Here is a 17,785-nt window from a genome sequence, read left to right on the forward strand (position 1 = left end):
CCTAACCAGAGCCTGTGACTTGTAAAGTCAAATTCTTCAGACATCTCTGGATTTTGTATTTGTAAGTGAAATATATAGATGGATCCATGAAAGAGTCATGAAAGACTATTTATAAGGACTGGAGCGATAGCAGAGCATGCAGCCGATCCGGGTTCTATTCCTCCGTCCCTCTCGGAAAGCCTGGCAAGCTACCGAGAGTATCCTGCCCACAAGGCAGAGCCTGGCAAGCTACCCGTGGCATATTTGATATGCCAAAAACAGTAACAAGTCTCACAATGAAGACGTTACTGGTGCCCGCTCGAGCAAATCGATGACCAACGGGATGACAGTGCTACAGTGCAGTGCTAAGTGAAATACTGCTTTTCTCTTTTCCTTATGTCCTTTGCATCGTTTACTTTAGAGCAATGTCTTTTTTTGTATAGAAATAAAAAGACAGTTAATGCTATGCTTTTATAACTTGGGAATTGACCCCAAATATTTACTTTTGGGCATGTCATATTTATTCAACTTAAGCCCCAGTTGCCCTTAGTTTCTAGTACTCCAGAAGCAGGGTCCGATGAAGGGACTGGATAGACTCAGGGCAAGCAGTAAGCTACCCTGTCATCAAAACAGGACAGGCTAAGTGCCATAAAACTTATAATAAGCTAAGAACATGGTCGTGGACGAATTCTGTCCTGACCCAAAGAGAAGTGACTGGACAAGGACCCTGCTAGGGTTAGGAATGTCTAATCCAGCCTGAGGACTGTAGTCTGAGATCTATAGCCAGATGTTCCCAGGAGAGCCTCCCTCTAAGCTTTTACTGTGTCCATACAAAATGACTAGAAAGATTATTAAAAAGTAATTTAAGGTGACTGTTTAAATGGCTATGGACTAAGGAAAGGAGAAACACGGTCTTAGATGAAATTCCACCCTTGAGCAGATGTCCAAGCAGGATGAGATCTTGGTCTTAGAAGAGCTTCTTCGGAAGGAAGGGCTGTCATATATTGATGATGCTACCTCACCTATGTGTGATTGCTACTCCCAACCCTTGGAGATTGTTCTCTATGACTAGGCTGTGGGAGTGGGCTGGAAGAGGAGGAATATGGGCAGTGAGACTGAAAGGAGGCAGAGGAAGAATCAACGGCAAGTGATCACCAACCAGCCTGACCCCAATTTTCTCCTTATTTGTCCATTGCCATTGGCCATCCGGGGTGGGAAAGTGGCTTGGCCACCAAACACATGTGGAGAGAGAGAGAGGACACCTTTACTTTGTGATTACACAGGGGGTGAAGGTGGAAGGTGGATGGGAAGGGTCCTTGGGACTTTGGTGGAGGGAAGCCTGTACCTTGGTGCTAGGTGTGGTGTTGGAACAATATGTGCATGAAAAGTATCATTAACTGCATTGTAAAATCACTGGGCCTCAATAAAAATGGGAAAGATAAAAGAAGCATACTAGATTTGTAAAACCTTTTACTGTCAAATGCAGCACACAGGTGAACAGGCCACATCAGCTGTCTGCATATAGATGATTATGATGATTATGAAATGAACTCTAGTAGAACTGAAGAGATTGTACAGCCCCACAGTTTTTCTTCTTTAAAAAAGTTTTTATTCTACTAAAGAGCCATGATTTACAAAGCTATTGATAGTTGAGTTTTAGACATATAATGTTCTAGCACCAATCCCACTACCAGCGTCAATTTCCCTCCACCAGAGTCCCCAAAGATCCCCCACACCACACCACACCACACCACCCCCAACCACTGCCTGCCACCTTGACAAGCACTTTTCATGGCTTTATTTTATTTTTATAAAGTTGTTCACAATAATTTATTATATTAAATAGGGGCTGGAGCAATAATACAGCGGGTAGGGTGTTTGCCTTGCACATGGCTGACTCGGGTTCAATTCCCAGCATCCCATATGGTCCTCTAAGCACCGCCAGGGGTGATTCCTAAGTGCAGAGCCAGGAGTAACCCCTGTGCATCACCAGGTGTGACCCAAAAAGCAAAAAAAAAAATTATTATATTCAATATTCCAACACCAATTCCACCACCATTATACCTTCCCACCACCATTATTTTGAATTTTCCCAACCATCACTCAAGCCTGCCCCAATAGCAGGCCCTAATTTATTTTGTATTGCTTGCTAGGAATAACCTGCTAAAAATGATGCAAAAAAGTTTCCTCAGAAGAAAGTGTGTGAAGATTATTGTATCTCACCCTGGAGCCATTAAGCCCTTGGATAAGAGATTACTAACATGTTGTTACAGGTTGAGTGTGCTAATACATATATATTTTTTTAATTGAGATTGGTTGCCTTCTACTTTATACACCATCCAATGTTGGTGTGCTATTCCTGGTACATCAGTGGTATAAAGTATGAGTTGTCAAATTCTTAGGAATTCTAAGATTTTAAATAAGGTGATATAGCTGGGGTTAAATTTTTAACTGGGTGATGACTTTGGGGTCTGGAGACATCTCTGCAGCTTGTTGATCTCTTCTGAAATTTATTTGTGAGTCTCTGGACCACGGCTGTTAATGAGCTTATATGGCACCAGAGGCAGTTTAGTGAGCATGACTGCCAGGCTCCCAGACAAGAACAGAGAGATGGGGGTAGGTTGCCCATTCCTGATTCCCTGAGATCCTAGAGATTTTGGTCACAAAACCCGCATACCTGTGTTTTTCACCAGATTCACTCATGGATGAGGCTCATCCAAGCCTATGGAGGTCAGTCATGAGCATGGCAGTGATTAGGTTTTGGAGGTTTTCGGCCGCCAGGGCTCTCTCTGTTTGGGCGGATGGTGGGCTCACCTGCCACCCTCCGGGGACAGGCACATTTTAAAATTTGGTGGTTATCATGTTTTTAGTGCTGTTGACACTGTGGTTTGGATATATGGCTATACCACTATATATTACCAATGTATAAGCCCATGACTTCTGCTCCCCTGTTACTTCCCTTTCTCATCTTCTTCCTTCCTCCTCAATTTCTTTCCTTCTCTGTCCTTCTAGTCCCTGTTCTTTGGGATTAACAATCTTTCCAAGAGAAGAAATTCCTCATTTTAATGAAGTAGGAGCTGCATGCTCAGGGGAATGGCACGATCTTAGCTACCAAGATGGGTGGGGACCAGGCATCTGATATCATTCAACATTGAGTTCTGGAATAATGGGGGGGGGCAGAATTAAGTAAGGAATGGAAATATGCGGTGCCCTGGATTCATTCCCCAGGGCCTCACACATGCAGAACCAGTGCTCTGTCACTAGCCTGTATGCCTGGTCCCGAGTAGCAACTAAATTGTGTCTCCTTTCAAATCTCTCTAAATCTCTACCTTTGAAAAGCAGGCGCCAGGCATCTGACATTGTGGGTTCTTCCTCCTCCTGGTGAGGCATGGCAGGACTTTCAACTCTTTGGCTTGAGAAGACAGACATGGTAGTGGGGGGGTGGGGGAGGGAGGAGGGCTTCTCTTAGGCTAACAGATGAATCATTTGCTCAACTATTATCCTGCCACAAACTTGCCCCCTCCATGCTTCAGTGGAAAAGTTCCCCCACTCAGCCCTGCTTGTTTACAGTGAATCAGAAGGATGACTTTCCTTCCTAAAGCAGAAGTTCCTATGCTCAAGAATGTGACCTTGAATCTATCTGCCCTTCCCAGGTTTCCTCGAGCATTTATTTTGCTGAATTCCAAGGCAAGACACAACAGCCAAGGCCCTTTGAGACCCCAGATGAAAAGGGCCTTTTGATTTAAAAAATATAAGAGATAAACTATTTACCCTGCCCTCCAAAAGGGATGCTATTTTTTTTTTCAGGACAGAATATGAAAAGATTGTGAGATTCTGAGATTTACTTGGGGAGAAGAAGAGGAAGGGAGGAAATTATTTTACATTCCAATCTATTTGAATGCATTCAGATGAAAAGAAATAAGAATGTCCTAGAACTCTTTCAAGAACAGAAACATTCAGTCCAATTCCCTTCCTTCATGGTGGATGAAATTGCAGGAGCTCTGTTCCACTTTAGCTGACTATATACAAAGTAAACCGAAAATAAAGTTTACTTTGTATTTTTGTTTGGTTTTGTTTTGTTGCTTTCGAGGTCAGTGCTCAGGGGTTACTCCTGACTCTGCACTCAGAAATTACTCCTGGTGGTGCACAGGGGACCTTATGGGATGCTGGGTATTGAACCCAGGTCGGCTGCGTGCAAGGCAAATGCCCTCCCCGCTGTACTATCACTCCAGCCCCACTAAAGTTTATTTTGACAATCTCTTTTTTAAAAAAAAAATTTTTTTAATTAGTGAATCACCATGAGGTACAGTTACAGACTTATAAACTTCCATGCTTGCATTTCAGTCATACAATGGCCGAGTATCCATCCCTCCACCAGTGCCCATTTTCCACCACCAATGGTCCCAGCATCCCTCCCATCATCCCCACCCCACCCCCCCTTCCCCCACCCCGCCTCTGTGGCAGGGCATTCCCTTTTGCTCTCTCTCTCTCTCTCTCCTTTTGGGTGTTGTGGGTTTTTGACAAGCTCTTTTAGGGCTGGTGGTCTGGACCCTATTCTTGGATTGACAACAAGATGGACAATTAATGACATTTTAGTTGACATGAAAAGAAAATTGGAGCTGGAGAGGTGACACAGGAGTTAAGGCCTTGCGTGCAGCTGAGCCCAGTTCAATCCCTGGTACTGAATATTGTTCCTGAGCACCAACAATAGCAATTCCTGAGCACAGATAGTACAGCTCAGTGTGGCCCAACACCCACTCACCCCCTCACAAATATAAATCATGGAAGAAATGTCTTCATTGTGTTTAAAATTGAATTTGGGAGGGGGGCCAAAGAGAGTACATTTCCAGGTTTGACCCAAACAACAACAACAACAAAAATATTTAAGGCTAGAGACATAGTTCAATGGGCTCATCACATGCTTTGCATGGCAGAGGACTGGATTTTTTTAAAAATTATTTTATTTTATTGAATCACCGTGTGGAAAATTACAATGCTTTCAGGTTTAAGTCTCAGTTATACAATGCTGAAACAACCATCCCACAACCATCCCTTCACCAATGCCCGTAGTCCACCACCAAAAAAAAAAAAAAAACCACGAAAAACCCAGTATACCTCCCATCCCGCTTCCACCCCCACCCCGCCTCCCCGAACTGATAAATTTCACTTTACTTTCTCTTTACTTTGCTTACATTCAATACTTCAACAAAAATCTCACTATTATTGTTAGGAGTGCCCCACTAGAGTCAGACTTGTTGTGAAGAGATATGAGGTCTTCATATCTCAAACCGCTATTGCGGCCGCGCGATTTTGGATTTCTGTAATTTAGCAACTAAGTCCAGGGAAATTTCTTCCAGATATTGGACCATTGCAAGCTTGAAACTCTCATCTGTGGTCCTCATAATATGGCGGTCGCCACGCCCTTCACCCTCGGGCAAGGAAAAGGACAAGAAATACCTTTCCCCTCCTGGGCAGGCATGGGGCCTCGACTTAGTTCTCAGTCTGGAGACATTCTGCAAGGAGCTGCCCATGCCAAAAGTAGTTTAGCTGGCCTCTGGAGTCATGCTCATGCAGCTGTGGAGAGGCCGCACACGTGAGGCCCCCAGGATCACATCTCGGCGGCGAGCAGGGCCAGTGCCGCCCACTTTCCCGAGAGCACAGCAGAGGACTGGATTTGATCCCCAGTACCACATGGTCCCCTGAGCACCACTCGGAGCACTGAGCCTGCAGTATCTGCTGAACACTGCTTAGTGTGGCCTCCAAATAAAAACATATATAAATCAAATTAAAATGCAAATTTCTTTTTCTTTTTGGGTCACACCTGGCGATGCACAGGGGTTATTCCTGGCTCTGCACTCAGGAATTACTCCTGGTGGTGCTCAGGGGACCCTATGGGATGCTGGGAATCAAACCCGGGTTGGCCGAGTGCAAGGCAAATGCCCTACCCGCTGTGCTATCGCTCCAGCCCCCCAAAATGCAATTTTTTAATTATTACAATTCTTGTCATCTATTTTCTTCAGGTCAGTCATCTTAAAGCTGCTTTAGACATTTTTTTTATAATCTCTAATTTTACATTACTGGTGGAAAATAATAGTCTCTCCTCTTTAAAGCCACATTTATGCAAATTCTCCTCTGGAAGAGTGCAAAGTTGAGTGTCAATAATTTCCTGTCACTGTCACTGTCGTCCCGTCTCTCATTGATTTGCTCAAGCAGGCACCAGCAATGTCTCCCTTGTGAGACTTGTTACTGTTTTTGGCATATCGAATACGCCACGGAGAGCTTGCCAGGCTCTGCCATGTGAGCGAGATACACTCGGTAGCTTGCTGGGCTCTCTGAGAGGGACAGAGGAATCGAAGCCGGGTTGGCTGCATGCAAGGCAAACGCCCTACCCACTGTGCTATCGCTCCAGCCCCCTTAAAACAATAATTTCCTACAAGTGAGAAAAACCAAGATTTCATTACCCAATCTGAGAGTGGATATGGTAAAACTTAAAGGTTCTAGGATGTTGCAATTTGAGTATTTGTTGCAATGTGAGTATTCTCCTCGCTACATTTGCTCCCGGGAGGACCACTGGGAGTGAACCCTGTGCATGAAGCCGGGAATAGGCCCTAGTGAATGCCAGGTATGGCCCCCAAACCACACAAACAGTTGTGAAAGGGCCATGGATGCAGTTCAGTGATTTGGGAGTGTTCTGACTTTGGTTTTTAGTTGGCCAAATTTCACTTGGCTAGGTCAGCTCCCTGCTCCCTGAGGTCACTCCTTTCACCCCCTCTCCTGTGCCTTCTCCAGCATTATTTTCAGTTGCTCTTAAGAAGAAAATAGGCCAGAGCAATATAGTACAACAGGTAAGGCATTTGCCTTGCACACGGCTGGCTTAGGTTTGATCCCTGGCATCCCATTTGGTCCCCTGAGCTGCACCAGGAGTGATCCCCTGCACAGAGCCAGGAATAAGCCCTGAGCATCACTGGATGTGGCCTCCCCCCCAAAAAAGAAGAAAATGGAGACTGGGAACTGAGAAGGCTGGAATGATAGCACAGCCATCTTGTATGCGGCTGACCTGGGTTTGATTCCTCCACCCCTCTCAGAGAGCCCGGCAAGCTATCGAGAGTATCCCACCTGCATGGCAGAGCCTGGCAAGCTACCCATGGGGTATTCGATATGCCAAAAACAGTAACAAAGACGTTACTGGTGCCCGCTCGAGCAAATCGATGAACAACGGGATGACAGTGCTACAGTGCTATATGCAATTTCCATTTTATTTTTTTCCCAGAGGACAAGTTAGTCTTCAGTCCTTAAGGATTTTGCTCTTTGGGGTGAGGTGGGGGGCTGCAGTATTTGCTTACTCCTGGCATTCCTGGTTCTGTGCTTAGAGATCACTCCTTGCAGTCCTGTGGGAAGGGGTGAACCGTATATGGTGCCGGGGATGGAACCTGGGTCAGCTGTGTACAAGGCAAGCACTGTACCCACTGTGCTACCTCTCCAGCCTATGAAGCAGCTGCCCCATATCTGGAAGGGTCCGAGTTGGGTTCTTCGGGGTTTCACGAGCACTGTTCTACTCCCTTACTGTGAATGACACCAGAAGCTATAAATTTCAGTGCAATAAATCCTCCAAACTGGAAACAGCCCTGAAGACTCTCACCCCAACTCTTTTTTTTCCAGTGAAGGAGGTTAATAGCCTTGTCCTTAGATACACAGTGGGGCACCATTGGTGCAGTAAATAAAAAGGTGTCTGTGGCTGTACCCCTTTTTGGCAGAACTATATTGCTTCCTTTTTCGGTTATGTTGGAAGCAAGGACCACAGAGTTTATTTGTTTAATCAATACTAAAGTCCTAGAGGGCATTTACCTTGCACATGGCCAATCTGGGCCAATCCCCGGCATCCCATATGGTCTCTCGAGCCCGCCAGGAGTGATTCCTGAGCACAGAGCCAGGAGTAACCCTAGCATCACTGGGTGTGACCCAAAACCCTTTTAAAAAAAGTAATAGGTATCTATCTTTTCATTCTATCAATGAAACCTGTGTTTCTCAGTCTTTTTCCAACTGCACCCCCATTAAAACTTGTCCTATCGATATCTCCTTAACCTCAGGCTGTTTATGCAATTTTCACCTATAGCCCCTTTAGAATATCCTGAGAAATGCTGAATTGTACCACATCTCTTATAGGCTAGATCCCAGTATGGTTGTCATAGTATACAATGTATCGATGCAGCGCAGTATGACATTGTATCCAGGGCTAATACCTTACTCTTCTTCCTGGGGCGATGTGTCAGTTAATGATTTTATAGAGAAGGGGGAAAAAGCCTTTCTCTGCCCACCTGATAGAGAAAGAAGCTGGTGTTTCTCTAAGTAAAAGAGTTGTGTTGGGGGCTGGAGCAATAGCACAGTGGGTAGGGCGTTTGCCTTGCACGTAGCTGACCCGGGTTCGAATCCCAGCATCCCATATGGTCCCCTGAGCACTGCCAGGAGTGATTCCTGAGCATCGCCGGGTGTGACCCAAAAAGAAAAAAAAAGAAAAAAAAGAGTTGTGTTATCTGGGAATGTCTCTAAACAACAGAGTACTCGCCTTGCATGTATGAGCTGCCAGGTTTTATCCCTGGCACCACACACAAAAAGCAACGCCCCACAGTTGATGTTTGGTCCTTGTAAATTAGACTGATAAAACATTCACATGAAGGGGCCACAGTGATAGTATAGCAGGTAGGACACTTGCCTTGCATGCAGTGGACCTAGGGTCGATCCGCAGCACCACATATGGTGCCCTGAGCCTGCCAGGAGTGATCCCTGAGTGCAGGGCAGGAGTAAATCCCCACCAAGCACCACTGGGTGTGGCTCCCAAACCAAAGCAAACAAAAACATTCACATGAGAGTTCAGAGAGATAGGACAGGGGTTAAGGCAGTTGTGCCTTGCATGCAGCTGACCCTGGTTTCTCCTCTCTACATCTGCTCCCAGGAGGACCACTGGGAGTGAGCCCTGTGTATGGAGCTGGGAATAGGCCCTAATGAATGCCAGGTATGGCCCCCCAAACACACAAACAGTTGTGGGAGGGCCAAGGGCGTGGTTCAGTGATAAAGTGCTTGCATTACATACAAGATACCTGGGTCCGAACCCAGATATCAAACACAATCAAGAAAAATGGTGAAAAGCCAGGTTATTAACAAGTGCATCACACACATGTGAAACCACCCCAAAATGAGTAACTCGGGCCAAAGAGGAAGTACAGCCGATAAGGCGCTTGCCTTACACATGGCTGACCAGGGTTCGATGCAAAACACCCCCTACGGTCCTCTGAGAACCACCAGGAGTGATTCCTGCGTGCAGAACCAGGAGTAACCCCTGAACACCACCAGGTGTGACAGAAAAACAACAAAACGAGTAACTCAAAGTGGTGAGTTACTGGGTCTTATATATAATTTTAACCAAAGAATTATTAAAATTAGAGAAAATGAGAAGACAAAGGAAAGGGACTTAGTTTCTAGGGGAAGCAAGTTGTTAGAAGGGTCATAGATCATATATTCACGTACATAAATCCTGTACACAGAAAAACTAACCAAGTGTAAGGACTACTTAATAAGGTTTGCCATGCATCTTCCTCTGAGGTTGGATGAACTGAATTTGTAGCGTATCTGTTTTATGTAACATTCCATATGCTCAACAAACATGTCCCTGACTGGAAAATTTTAGTTTCACGGGTCTCCCGTGCACTTCCTTCCCCCATCTCTTCTTGGGCGAAACGGTTGATGTTCCGCTTTGACAAGGCTTTCTCCCTGCCACACCGTACAATTTGTACCCCCTACTCTCTGCACCTCTTATCCTTGCAGATTGAAACCCGAGGTCAGGAGTTGGGGGATCCTTGTCTGACCATAGATGCTACACGGAGTCACTTCTGGTCTAGTCTCAAACCGTCGCGGAAACTCTTCACTGCGGCAAGGAGGACTCTTGACATGTCTAGCCCTCACGTGATCCTAAGAGACTGGATAAAGGAAGTCATTGAGTAATATTCTCGCCGAGGAGCGGCAGGGTGGCCAGATTTCGTAAACCAAACTACTGAGCACCCATCATATTTGAATTTCAGCTAGACAACGAATAGGTTTTTCCAGTTTGTATAAATCCGTCCCAGGAAAAATTGACGGCAGGCTGATCGCTAAAAATGAGCAGTAGCGGCAACTGCTCTGAAATTCAAATTTCACACCTTGGGTTTTGTCTGACGCTTAACTTAGGAGGGCAAAGACTGTCGGGGCGCCGGGCTTCTTCCTAGCCAGTGCTCAACGTCCATGCAATTGTTAGAGCGAAACCCACACCAGCCTGGCAGTTCCCAGAGCTGCAGCCTGAGCGGGGCAGAGCCCCACGACGGGAAAAAAAAAATAGACACCCCGGTGGCAGGCCGTCGCTCGAGAACGTCCCAGGGGTCCTCACACTGGATGCAACCCCACGCCGCGGACCCGCGGGACCCGGCGATCAGCTCTGTCATTCCCCGGATCCTCACCGCTCGCCCTACCCTCCATCTCGTGACCGGTCGTCACGGGCCGGGGGGCGGAACTGCCCGGCGCCTCGATTGCTGCTCACGATTGGTAGCATCACCCATCCATCAAGTCAGGCTTCGCCTATCGGTGGACGCAACCGAATTACGTCCGTCTCGTAGAACACGGCGTCGCCGGCGATTGGTGGAGAAGGCGGCAGCTTCCCGGAGGAGGCAACGACGGGGCGGGCTCCTGGAGTCTGGAAGAGCCGGAGCGCGTCACCCCCTCGCGCTGCGGTGGTCGCTCGCGTCCCGCCGGCCTGTTTCGGGTTGCCCCGCGCCGCTGCCGCCGCCGTGGAACCATGATCGGGCTCGTTGTGCTCCTGTCCTTGTTGGTGGCGGGTGAGGACCCGGGGGGCGGGCGGGCGGCGCGTGCTCCGGGAGGGACTGAGGCTCGGGGGTCGGGGGCGGCCACGGGTGGGGGACAGCGGGGCCGGTGCCGCAGTGCGGGCAGTCGGCGGCGCCCTCGCCCCAGCTCCCTCCCTCCCTCCCTCCCTCCCGACCTTTCCTCTGGACCCGTCCGCGGCGGCGCGGCCTCACGGGTCGCCCGGGCCGGGTTGCGTGGGGGGCACCTGAGCCGGCCTCCACCTTCCGCCTCTTCGTGGAAGGTGCGGCCGCCAGTCGTGCCACCTGCCCCCGGGCCTCCCTGCCTCTTCCGGCTCGGGAGGCGCTTTGGAGAATGGGGATCGCATTTCGGAATTGATTGATGGCTGATGATGAGCCCTCCTGGGCTGACCACAGCGGCGGCGGCGGCGTCTCTGTGCAGTTCCTGGTGTCATCCTTCTCAGCGGTTGTCATTCGTCATTTGTGAAAATCGCCGTCCCTCCCTCGAACATGTTACACGAGACAAAAGTTGTATGGTTCATTTTCAAGGCAAATTCCAAGTACCTCCGGATACTTTTTTTTTTTTTTTGGTCCCAGTTCTCAATTTTAAAGGATTTGGAAACTAAGGTGTGAGTCATGTTCTTTGGGTCACGTGGCCCATAAATGGGAGCTCTCCGAAGGGAAGCGGGGTTCCCTAGCATTCAGGAATACAGGTCAAGCTAATGTTTCACCTGTTCCTGCGGGAGCATGTAATGTGTGTCATTTTGTATCAGTCCTTTTCGCGTGATAGAGCTCAGGGCCTGAATGTCGCTCGGCGGTAGAACCCTTGCCTGGTGTGGGGCCCTGGGTTCCATCACCCAGCACCGCAGCAAAAACTTACCCCCCCCAAAAAACAACAACAACAAAATGCCCCCGGGGAATGCTCAGTGGGCTGGAATGTGTGCTTGGTATGCGAGAGGATGGTGTTCAATCTCTGGTGCCCCTGGCCCTGAAACACCACTTGGGGCCATCTGGAAGCACCTTTGGGTCTGTCCCCACCTCCCAGAATTCAGAATGATCACTGTCATCCCGTTGCTCATCGATTTGTTCGAGCGGGCACCAGTAACGTCTCTCATTGAGAGACTTATTGTTACTGTTTTTGGCATATCCAATACGCACGGGTAGCTTGCCAGGCTCTGCCATGAGGGGCGGAGGAATCGAACACCAGTTGGCCTCGTGAAAGGCGAAAGCCCAACTGCTGTACTATCGCTCCAGCCCTCAGAATGATCAAGCTTAAGTAAATCACTCAGTACCACATAGGTAGTAAAGCTGGAACTGATCCAGACCATCTGGCTGCAGAACCCAGGGCCTGTCTGGGTCTACAGGTACTGGCAGGGGAATCTATTATGCTCAGGTCGTGGAGATGCTATTTCTGAAGTGATGGGGCGGACTTCGGGGTACACCTAGGGGCTGTTCCTGGCTCAGCGCTTGCGGATCACTCCCGAGGTGTTCAGAGGGTCATGTGATGCTAGCAGTGGCACCCAGGCCTCCTATATGCAAAGCCTGATCCCAAACCATTGAGCCATCTCCCCGACCCTCCTTTCCTCCTAGCTTTGAAAAGATTATTCTGATTTAGAAAGTGACTTGGGGGCGGGGGGGGGGGGAAGCTTTTTCTTTTCCTTTTTATTTATTTCCTTTTTTTTTTTTTTTTTGCTTTTTGGGTCACACCCAGCGATGTTCAGGGGTTACTCCTGGCTTTGCACTCAAGAATTACTCCTGGTGGTGCTTGGGGGACCATATGGGATGCCGCGCATCGAACCCGGGTCAGTTGAGTGCAAGGCAAACACCTTACCCTCTGTGCTGTCGCTCCGGCCCCCTTATTTCCATTTTTGACATTGGAAAACTTGATCCTGTGATTTAACTGTGAGAGAAGAAAGAGCCCTTAAAAGTTTTTACTGTTAGGATTGATACTTGGATACCATGTAGCTTCGGGTTTGGGGATTTGTGTTTTGGTGGGGGAGGGCACCCCCTTCCATGCTCGGGGGCTACTCCTTCCTGGCTCTGCACTCGGGAATGACTCCTGGCGGTGCTCAGGGGACCATATATGGGATGCTGGGGATTGAACCCAGGTTGGCCATGTGCAGGGCAAGCACCCTGCCCACTGTACTATCGCTCTGGCCCCAGGGGGGTTGCTTTTGGTCTGAGGCAGAATAATTGCTTCTCTACAGGGTTTGAGCGTGCTTCCCAAGAATCTGATCCTGTCAGTTTCCACATTGCCTGATCTTGTCAGGTGAAGTTAAGTTACTGTTTTCTGCAATGATTAGATGTGGCTTCATGGAAAACATCTTTGAGAACTCTGACTTCGGGCCAGCGGTAGACTCCTTACCTGTGTGGGCTCCTGGGGTCCACACCTGGCAATCCGTCTAGGAGTTGTCCCCACTGATGCTTCAGGGGACTGTGCTTCCTGATAGGAGCACCCCTACCCTGGCCGGAGAGACCATGGTTTTGTGTCTTGCATGGACTCTAACAGCCCCCAGTCCCCTTAATCAGCCCTTGGTACCACACGTGGGCCTCTAAGCACCGTCAGGGTTCATGGCTGAGCACAGAGACAGGGTTAGCCCCTGAGCCCTGCTGGCATGCCCAGAAACCAAAAAGGAAAGGAAAGAAAAAGAATAAGAGCACCCCAGTGATTTTGATGCTGAAGTGAAAGAGCCTGTGGAGAGGGAGAAATGGGTAAGGCACTCCGCATTGCACTCCATTCAGTGAGTGTGTATGCATCAGGCGCTATTCTCAGGCTGGGGGTAGTATAGGGATAAGACCAACTGAAACCCCCGCACTTGTGAAATGTGTAGTCTACCAGGAACCACTTGGGTGCCTGTGACCACACTTGTACACCCCAGAATAGTGGGTTAGTAGAAGTGATCGTCATAGCTGAGTGAAAGAAGATCCCCGCCAGCTCCCCGAGTAGAGGGAGAAATGATAAGGGCAGATGAATTTGTGGTGGAAAGGCCACAGGTAGTTGGAGGAAATCCTTTGCTTTCTCTCAAAATTGGACATGAGATGATCTAGTGAGACGGAGTGATAGAGTAAGAAGATGAAAGCCCTTGGGAGGTTCATTTCAGTTCAGCACAAAGAAAGACTTTGCAAAGGGCTAGACTATTGGGACCATGGGAACGGTTGCTGGCAAATGCACCCACCTTGATGTCGGAGTGGCGATCTTCGTTTTCACTGTCATGTTCAGTTAGAGGATGGGGATTTGGTCCGGTACCCCCAAGGGGTCTGGGCTGGTGCCCTATCTCAGAATAGGAATCCTTGACCCAGGTTTTCCAGAATTCCAGGCTCATGGGAGGGCAGTGGGTACCAGCAGGGCAGCAGAGTCTCACCTGCAGGATTGAGGCCAAGTCTAGCTTTGCTGGGTTGTGAGTCAGGCCACATCTCAAATCTGGCCTCCTCTCTCGGCCCACACGTGGCCCTTTAAACGTATAAGGGTGCTGGGAACATACAGGTCTCTTGCCGCTCCAGTTTCTCAGAGATTGCATTAACTTCTGCTTTAGTGAACCAAGGTACCTATCAGTTCGGGACTACTCTTCTGTGAAGTTTCTTGGTCCGCCTTGGGCGAGAATAGTTTGGAAATTCCTTGCTCTGGCAGCTGCACCGAATTGAACCTCATAACTCTCCGGGTTGTCTCCGCACCATCCTGGGGCCTTTTATTTACTATCAATACTGCAGCACCAAAACAGTTGCTGTTGCTTCCAACTTTATTCCCCTACCCTGCACCCTAGGTCAAGCGTCTAATAACAGTGAGGCTTTATTAAAGGCTTATTTCATGGCCAGCTTTGGTTTGGACTGGGCGTTAATATTTTCATAGGTGGGGCTGGAGCATTAGCACAGCGGGTAGGGCATTTGCCTTGCATCGGCCAACCCGGGTTCGATTCTCAGCATCCCATATGGTCCCCTGAGCATTGCCGGGAGTAATTCCTGAGTGCAGAGCCAGGAGTAACCCCTGTGCATCGCCGGATGTGACCCAAAAAGAAAAAAAATTTTAATAGGAGGCCCAAAATTTACATTGGCTCCTTGTCTTCCTTTGTGTAAACTAGACTTAATTGGGTTAATACATACTGGAATAAGAGGCCAAATAGTTCATCCTTTGACTGGGGTGAGGGGCACAGAAAAATGGTCCTTTTCTTTTCCATTTCTTAATTCCAACCCTCAACACCCCTAGGCTAGGTTGTCTTTATTATTACTGTGACTTAAAAGACTTAAGATCTTTTGGGGCTAGAGCAAAGGTGGGGTACTTGCCTTGCACACAGCAAGTTAGATCCCCAGCATCCCATATGGTCCCCTGAGCATTGACAGAAATGATTCCTGAACACCACCGGGTGCAGCACCAAAACAAGGGCTTTGTGGCATATCTGAGCATTAGAAATCAGTGGTTTATTTTAAGAATTTTTTTAAAAAGTCAAAACCCTGGCACAGAAACCTGAAACCTCTCACTTCTATCATTGACCCCCATTTCCAAAATGCAGACTCGATATTCTGAGAATTTCCTCCTCCAACTTGAGCAGGCTAGTGTACCTTAGGCTACAGCTTAACTTTCCTTAGATCTCACAGGCAAATGGTAGGCAGGAAGGGGGCACAGGTTACCAATCAGAAGACCAAATGTTCTAAACTTGAGACTGGAGAAACAGTCTAGGAAATGGTTTTTCCAATGCACGTATCAAGAGGGTGATTCATTCATTTGTTCTTTGCTTTTCTTTTGGGGGGGAGGGGTTGTTTTTGTTGTTGTTTTTTGCTTTTAGGGTCCAGCCCCAAGCAAGGTTGTTTTTAACAAATGAAACTTGATTAGAAGTGAGGGGCTGGAGCGATAGCACAGCGGGTAGGGCGTTTGCCTTGCACGAGGCTGACCCGGGTTTGATTCCCAGCATCCCATATGGTCTTCTGAGCACTGCCAGGAGTAACTCCTGAGTGCAGAGCCAGGAGTAATCCCTGCATTGATGGGTGTGACCCCCAAAAGAAAATAATAATAATAATAATAAAGATGTGAAAGATGGAGTCAGAGTGATATTACAGTGGTTGCCTTGCACTCAGCCGACCAGGGTTTGGTCCCTGGTACCCCATATGGTCCCTAAGTACAGCCAGGAGTGGTCCCTGATACTGGTAATGGGATTGGTGTTGGAAAATCATATACTTGGAACTTGATATACAGTTATACAGTATGAACAGTATATCAATATACAAGGAATAACTTTGTGAATCTCGGCACTTTGTAAATCAAAGTACTTCAGTTTTAAAAATCTTAACAAGAGAAAGATGTGAAAGGAGAGAAAGAGGAGAAATGTGTTCAAGAAAACACAGGCTTCCCCAGAGTGGAAAGCAAGCAAAGGAACACAGAGACATAGAGTCGAGCAAGAGTTGAGCATGTTCAAGGGAGAAGATGGGCTTGAAGAGCAAACCTTGCTTTGCTTTGGGGGGCGGGGGACCCACATCCCAAGGGACTCGGGGGCTGCTCCCAGCTCTGTGCTGGGGAGGGGGAGGGGGATTACCACATGCAGTCCCATGGATGAAATGGGGTCAGCCACATACAAGGCAAGGGCCTCGCCCACTCCTATCTCTCCAGCTGATTCATTCACTCTGTAAAGTGTTCCGACATGCAATTTCCAATATGTGGAGCAACTCTGGGGACACCAGCCAGCAGCGTGTCTGAGAATTCACCCCGATTTCGACACCGGGAACCCAGAGAGCAGCAAATTCCATTGGTCAAGAATTCAGTTCTTCCAGATCCTCCTCCCTGCCCCGCCCCCACACCAGTCACAAGTTGTCGCTGATGCTTCTGACTAACGAGCTAGAGACACTGGAGGGTCCCAGGACCCCCTCCTTCCTTGAGGTCAGTGAATTTCCTAGAGCCACAGAACTCAGGCAACACTGAGTGCGCTTAGATCACTGGATTATCATAAGAGGCTGTGACTCAGGAAGAGCCACCAGATGGCAGAGACACACAGGGCAGAGTGTAAGGAAAGGGCTTGATGGTTCTTTAGTTTGTGGTTGTTTTTGCTTTTGTGTCACACCCAGCAATGCTCAGGGGTTACTCCTGGCTTCGCACTCAGGAATCACTCCTGGTGGTGCTCAGAGGACCATCTGGGATGCCGGGGATTGAACCCAGGTCAGCCGCGTGCAAGGCAAGTGCCTTGCCCACTGTACTATTGCTCCAGCCCCGGGGCTTGGTGGTTCTTGACTCCCTCCAGGCCCACCGTGTTCCCTGCACTGGCATGGTCACCAACCCTGAAGCTCTCCAAATCCTTTTTTTTTAAATTTTATTTTTAATTTTTTTGCTTTTTGTGTCACACCTGGTGATGCACAGGGGTTACTCCTGGCTCTGCACTCAGGAATTACTCCTGGCGGTGCTCAGGGGACCATATGGGATGCTGGGAATCGAACCCCGGGTCGGCCGCATGCAAGGCAAACGCCCTACCCGCTGTGCTATTGCTCCAGTTCTTCCAAATCCTTTTTGAGTGGGGCTTTATGAAAGCTTCATTACATTTATATGATGATTCACTGGCAACTGGCTTTGATTCAAGCTACAGCCTTCCTCCATACCCCACAAAAATCAGGGGGAGCACTTAAGACTTCCAAGCTTCCTACAGCCTCCCCCTTCCACTCCCCCCCCCGGGTTTTGGGCCATACCCAGCAAGCTCAAAGGTTTTTCCTGGCGGTGCTGGGGATCAAACCCACGTTGGCTGCATGCAAGGCAAGCATCCTGTCCACTGTGCTGTCACTCCAGCTCAAACCTTCCAACCTTTGATTGGGGTTTGATTCCCCAGCAGCCAGCCCCCACATTTAGATGCAGCCCCAAAATTCACTGCAGGGGCAGGGGGAAAAGGCTGGCTGAGAAGGCAAATGCTTTACCCACTGTACTAGCCCTCCGGCCCTGAAAGCTATTTGTTTTTTAATTTTTGTCAGAGTCTCCTTTATTATGGGTGTCAGCAGCC

The 17,785-nt window shown here is 48.4% G+C and overlaps 1 protein-coding gene across 1 annotated transcript in view; it reads left to right on the forward strand.

Annotated features, from left to right (window-relative positions):
* The first annotated feature begins 10,663 nt into the window (after nucleotides 1-10,663).
* ATP6AP2 (ATPase H+ transporting accessory protein 2) overlaps nucleotides 10,664-17,785 on the forward strand; it is a 29,847-nt gene continuing 22,725 nt past the window's right edge. The window contains exon 1 of the mRNA XM_055122543.1: nucleotides 10,664-10,838. Coding sequence (XP_054978518.1) covers nucleotides 10,799-10,838 — 40 coding nt within the window. The 5' untranslated portion in view covers nucleotides 10,664-10,798. The remainder of the gene's footprint in view (nucleotides 10,839-17,785) is intronic.

The sequence above is a fragment of the Sorex araneus genome, chromosome X (genome assembly GCF_027595985.1).
Source record: "Sorex araneus isolate mSorAra2 chromosome X, mSorAra2.pri, whole genome shotgun sequence".
NCBI lineage: Eukaryota > Metazoa > Chordata > Mammalia > Eulipotyphla > Soricidae > Sorex > Sorex araneus.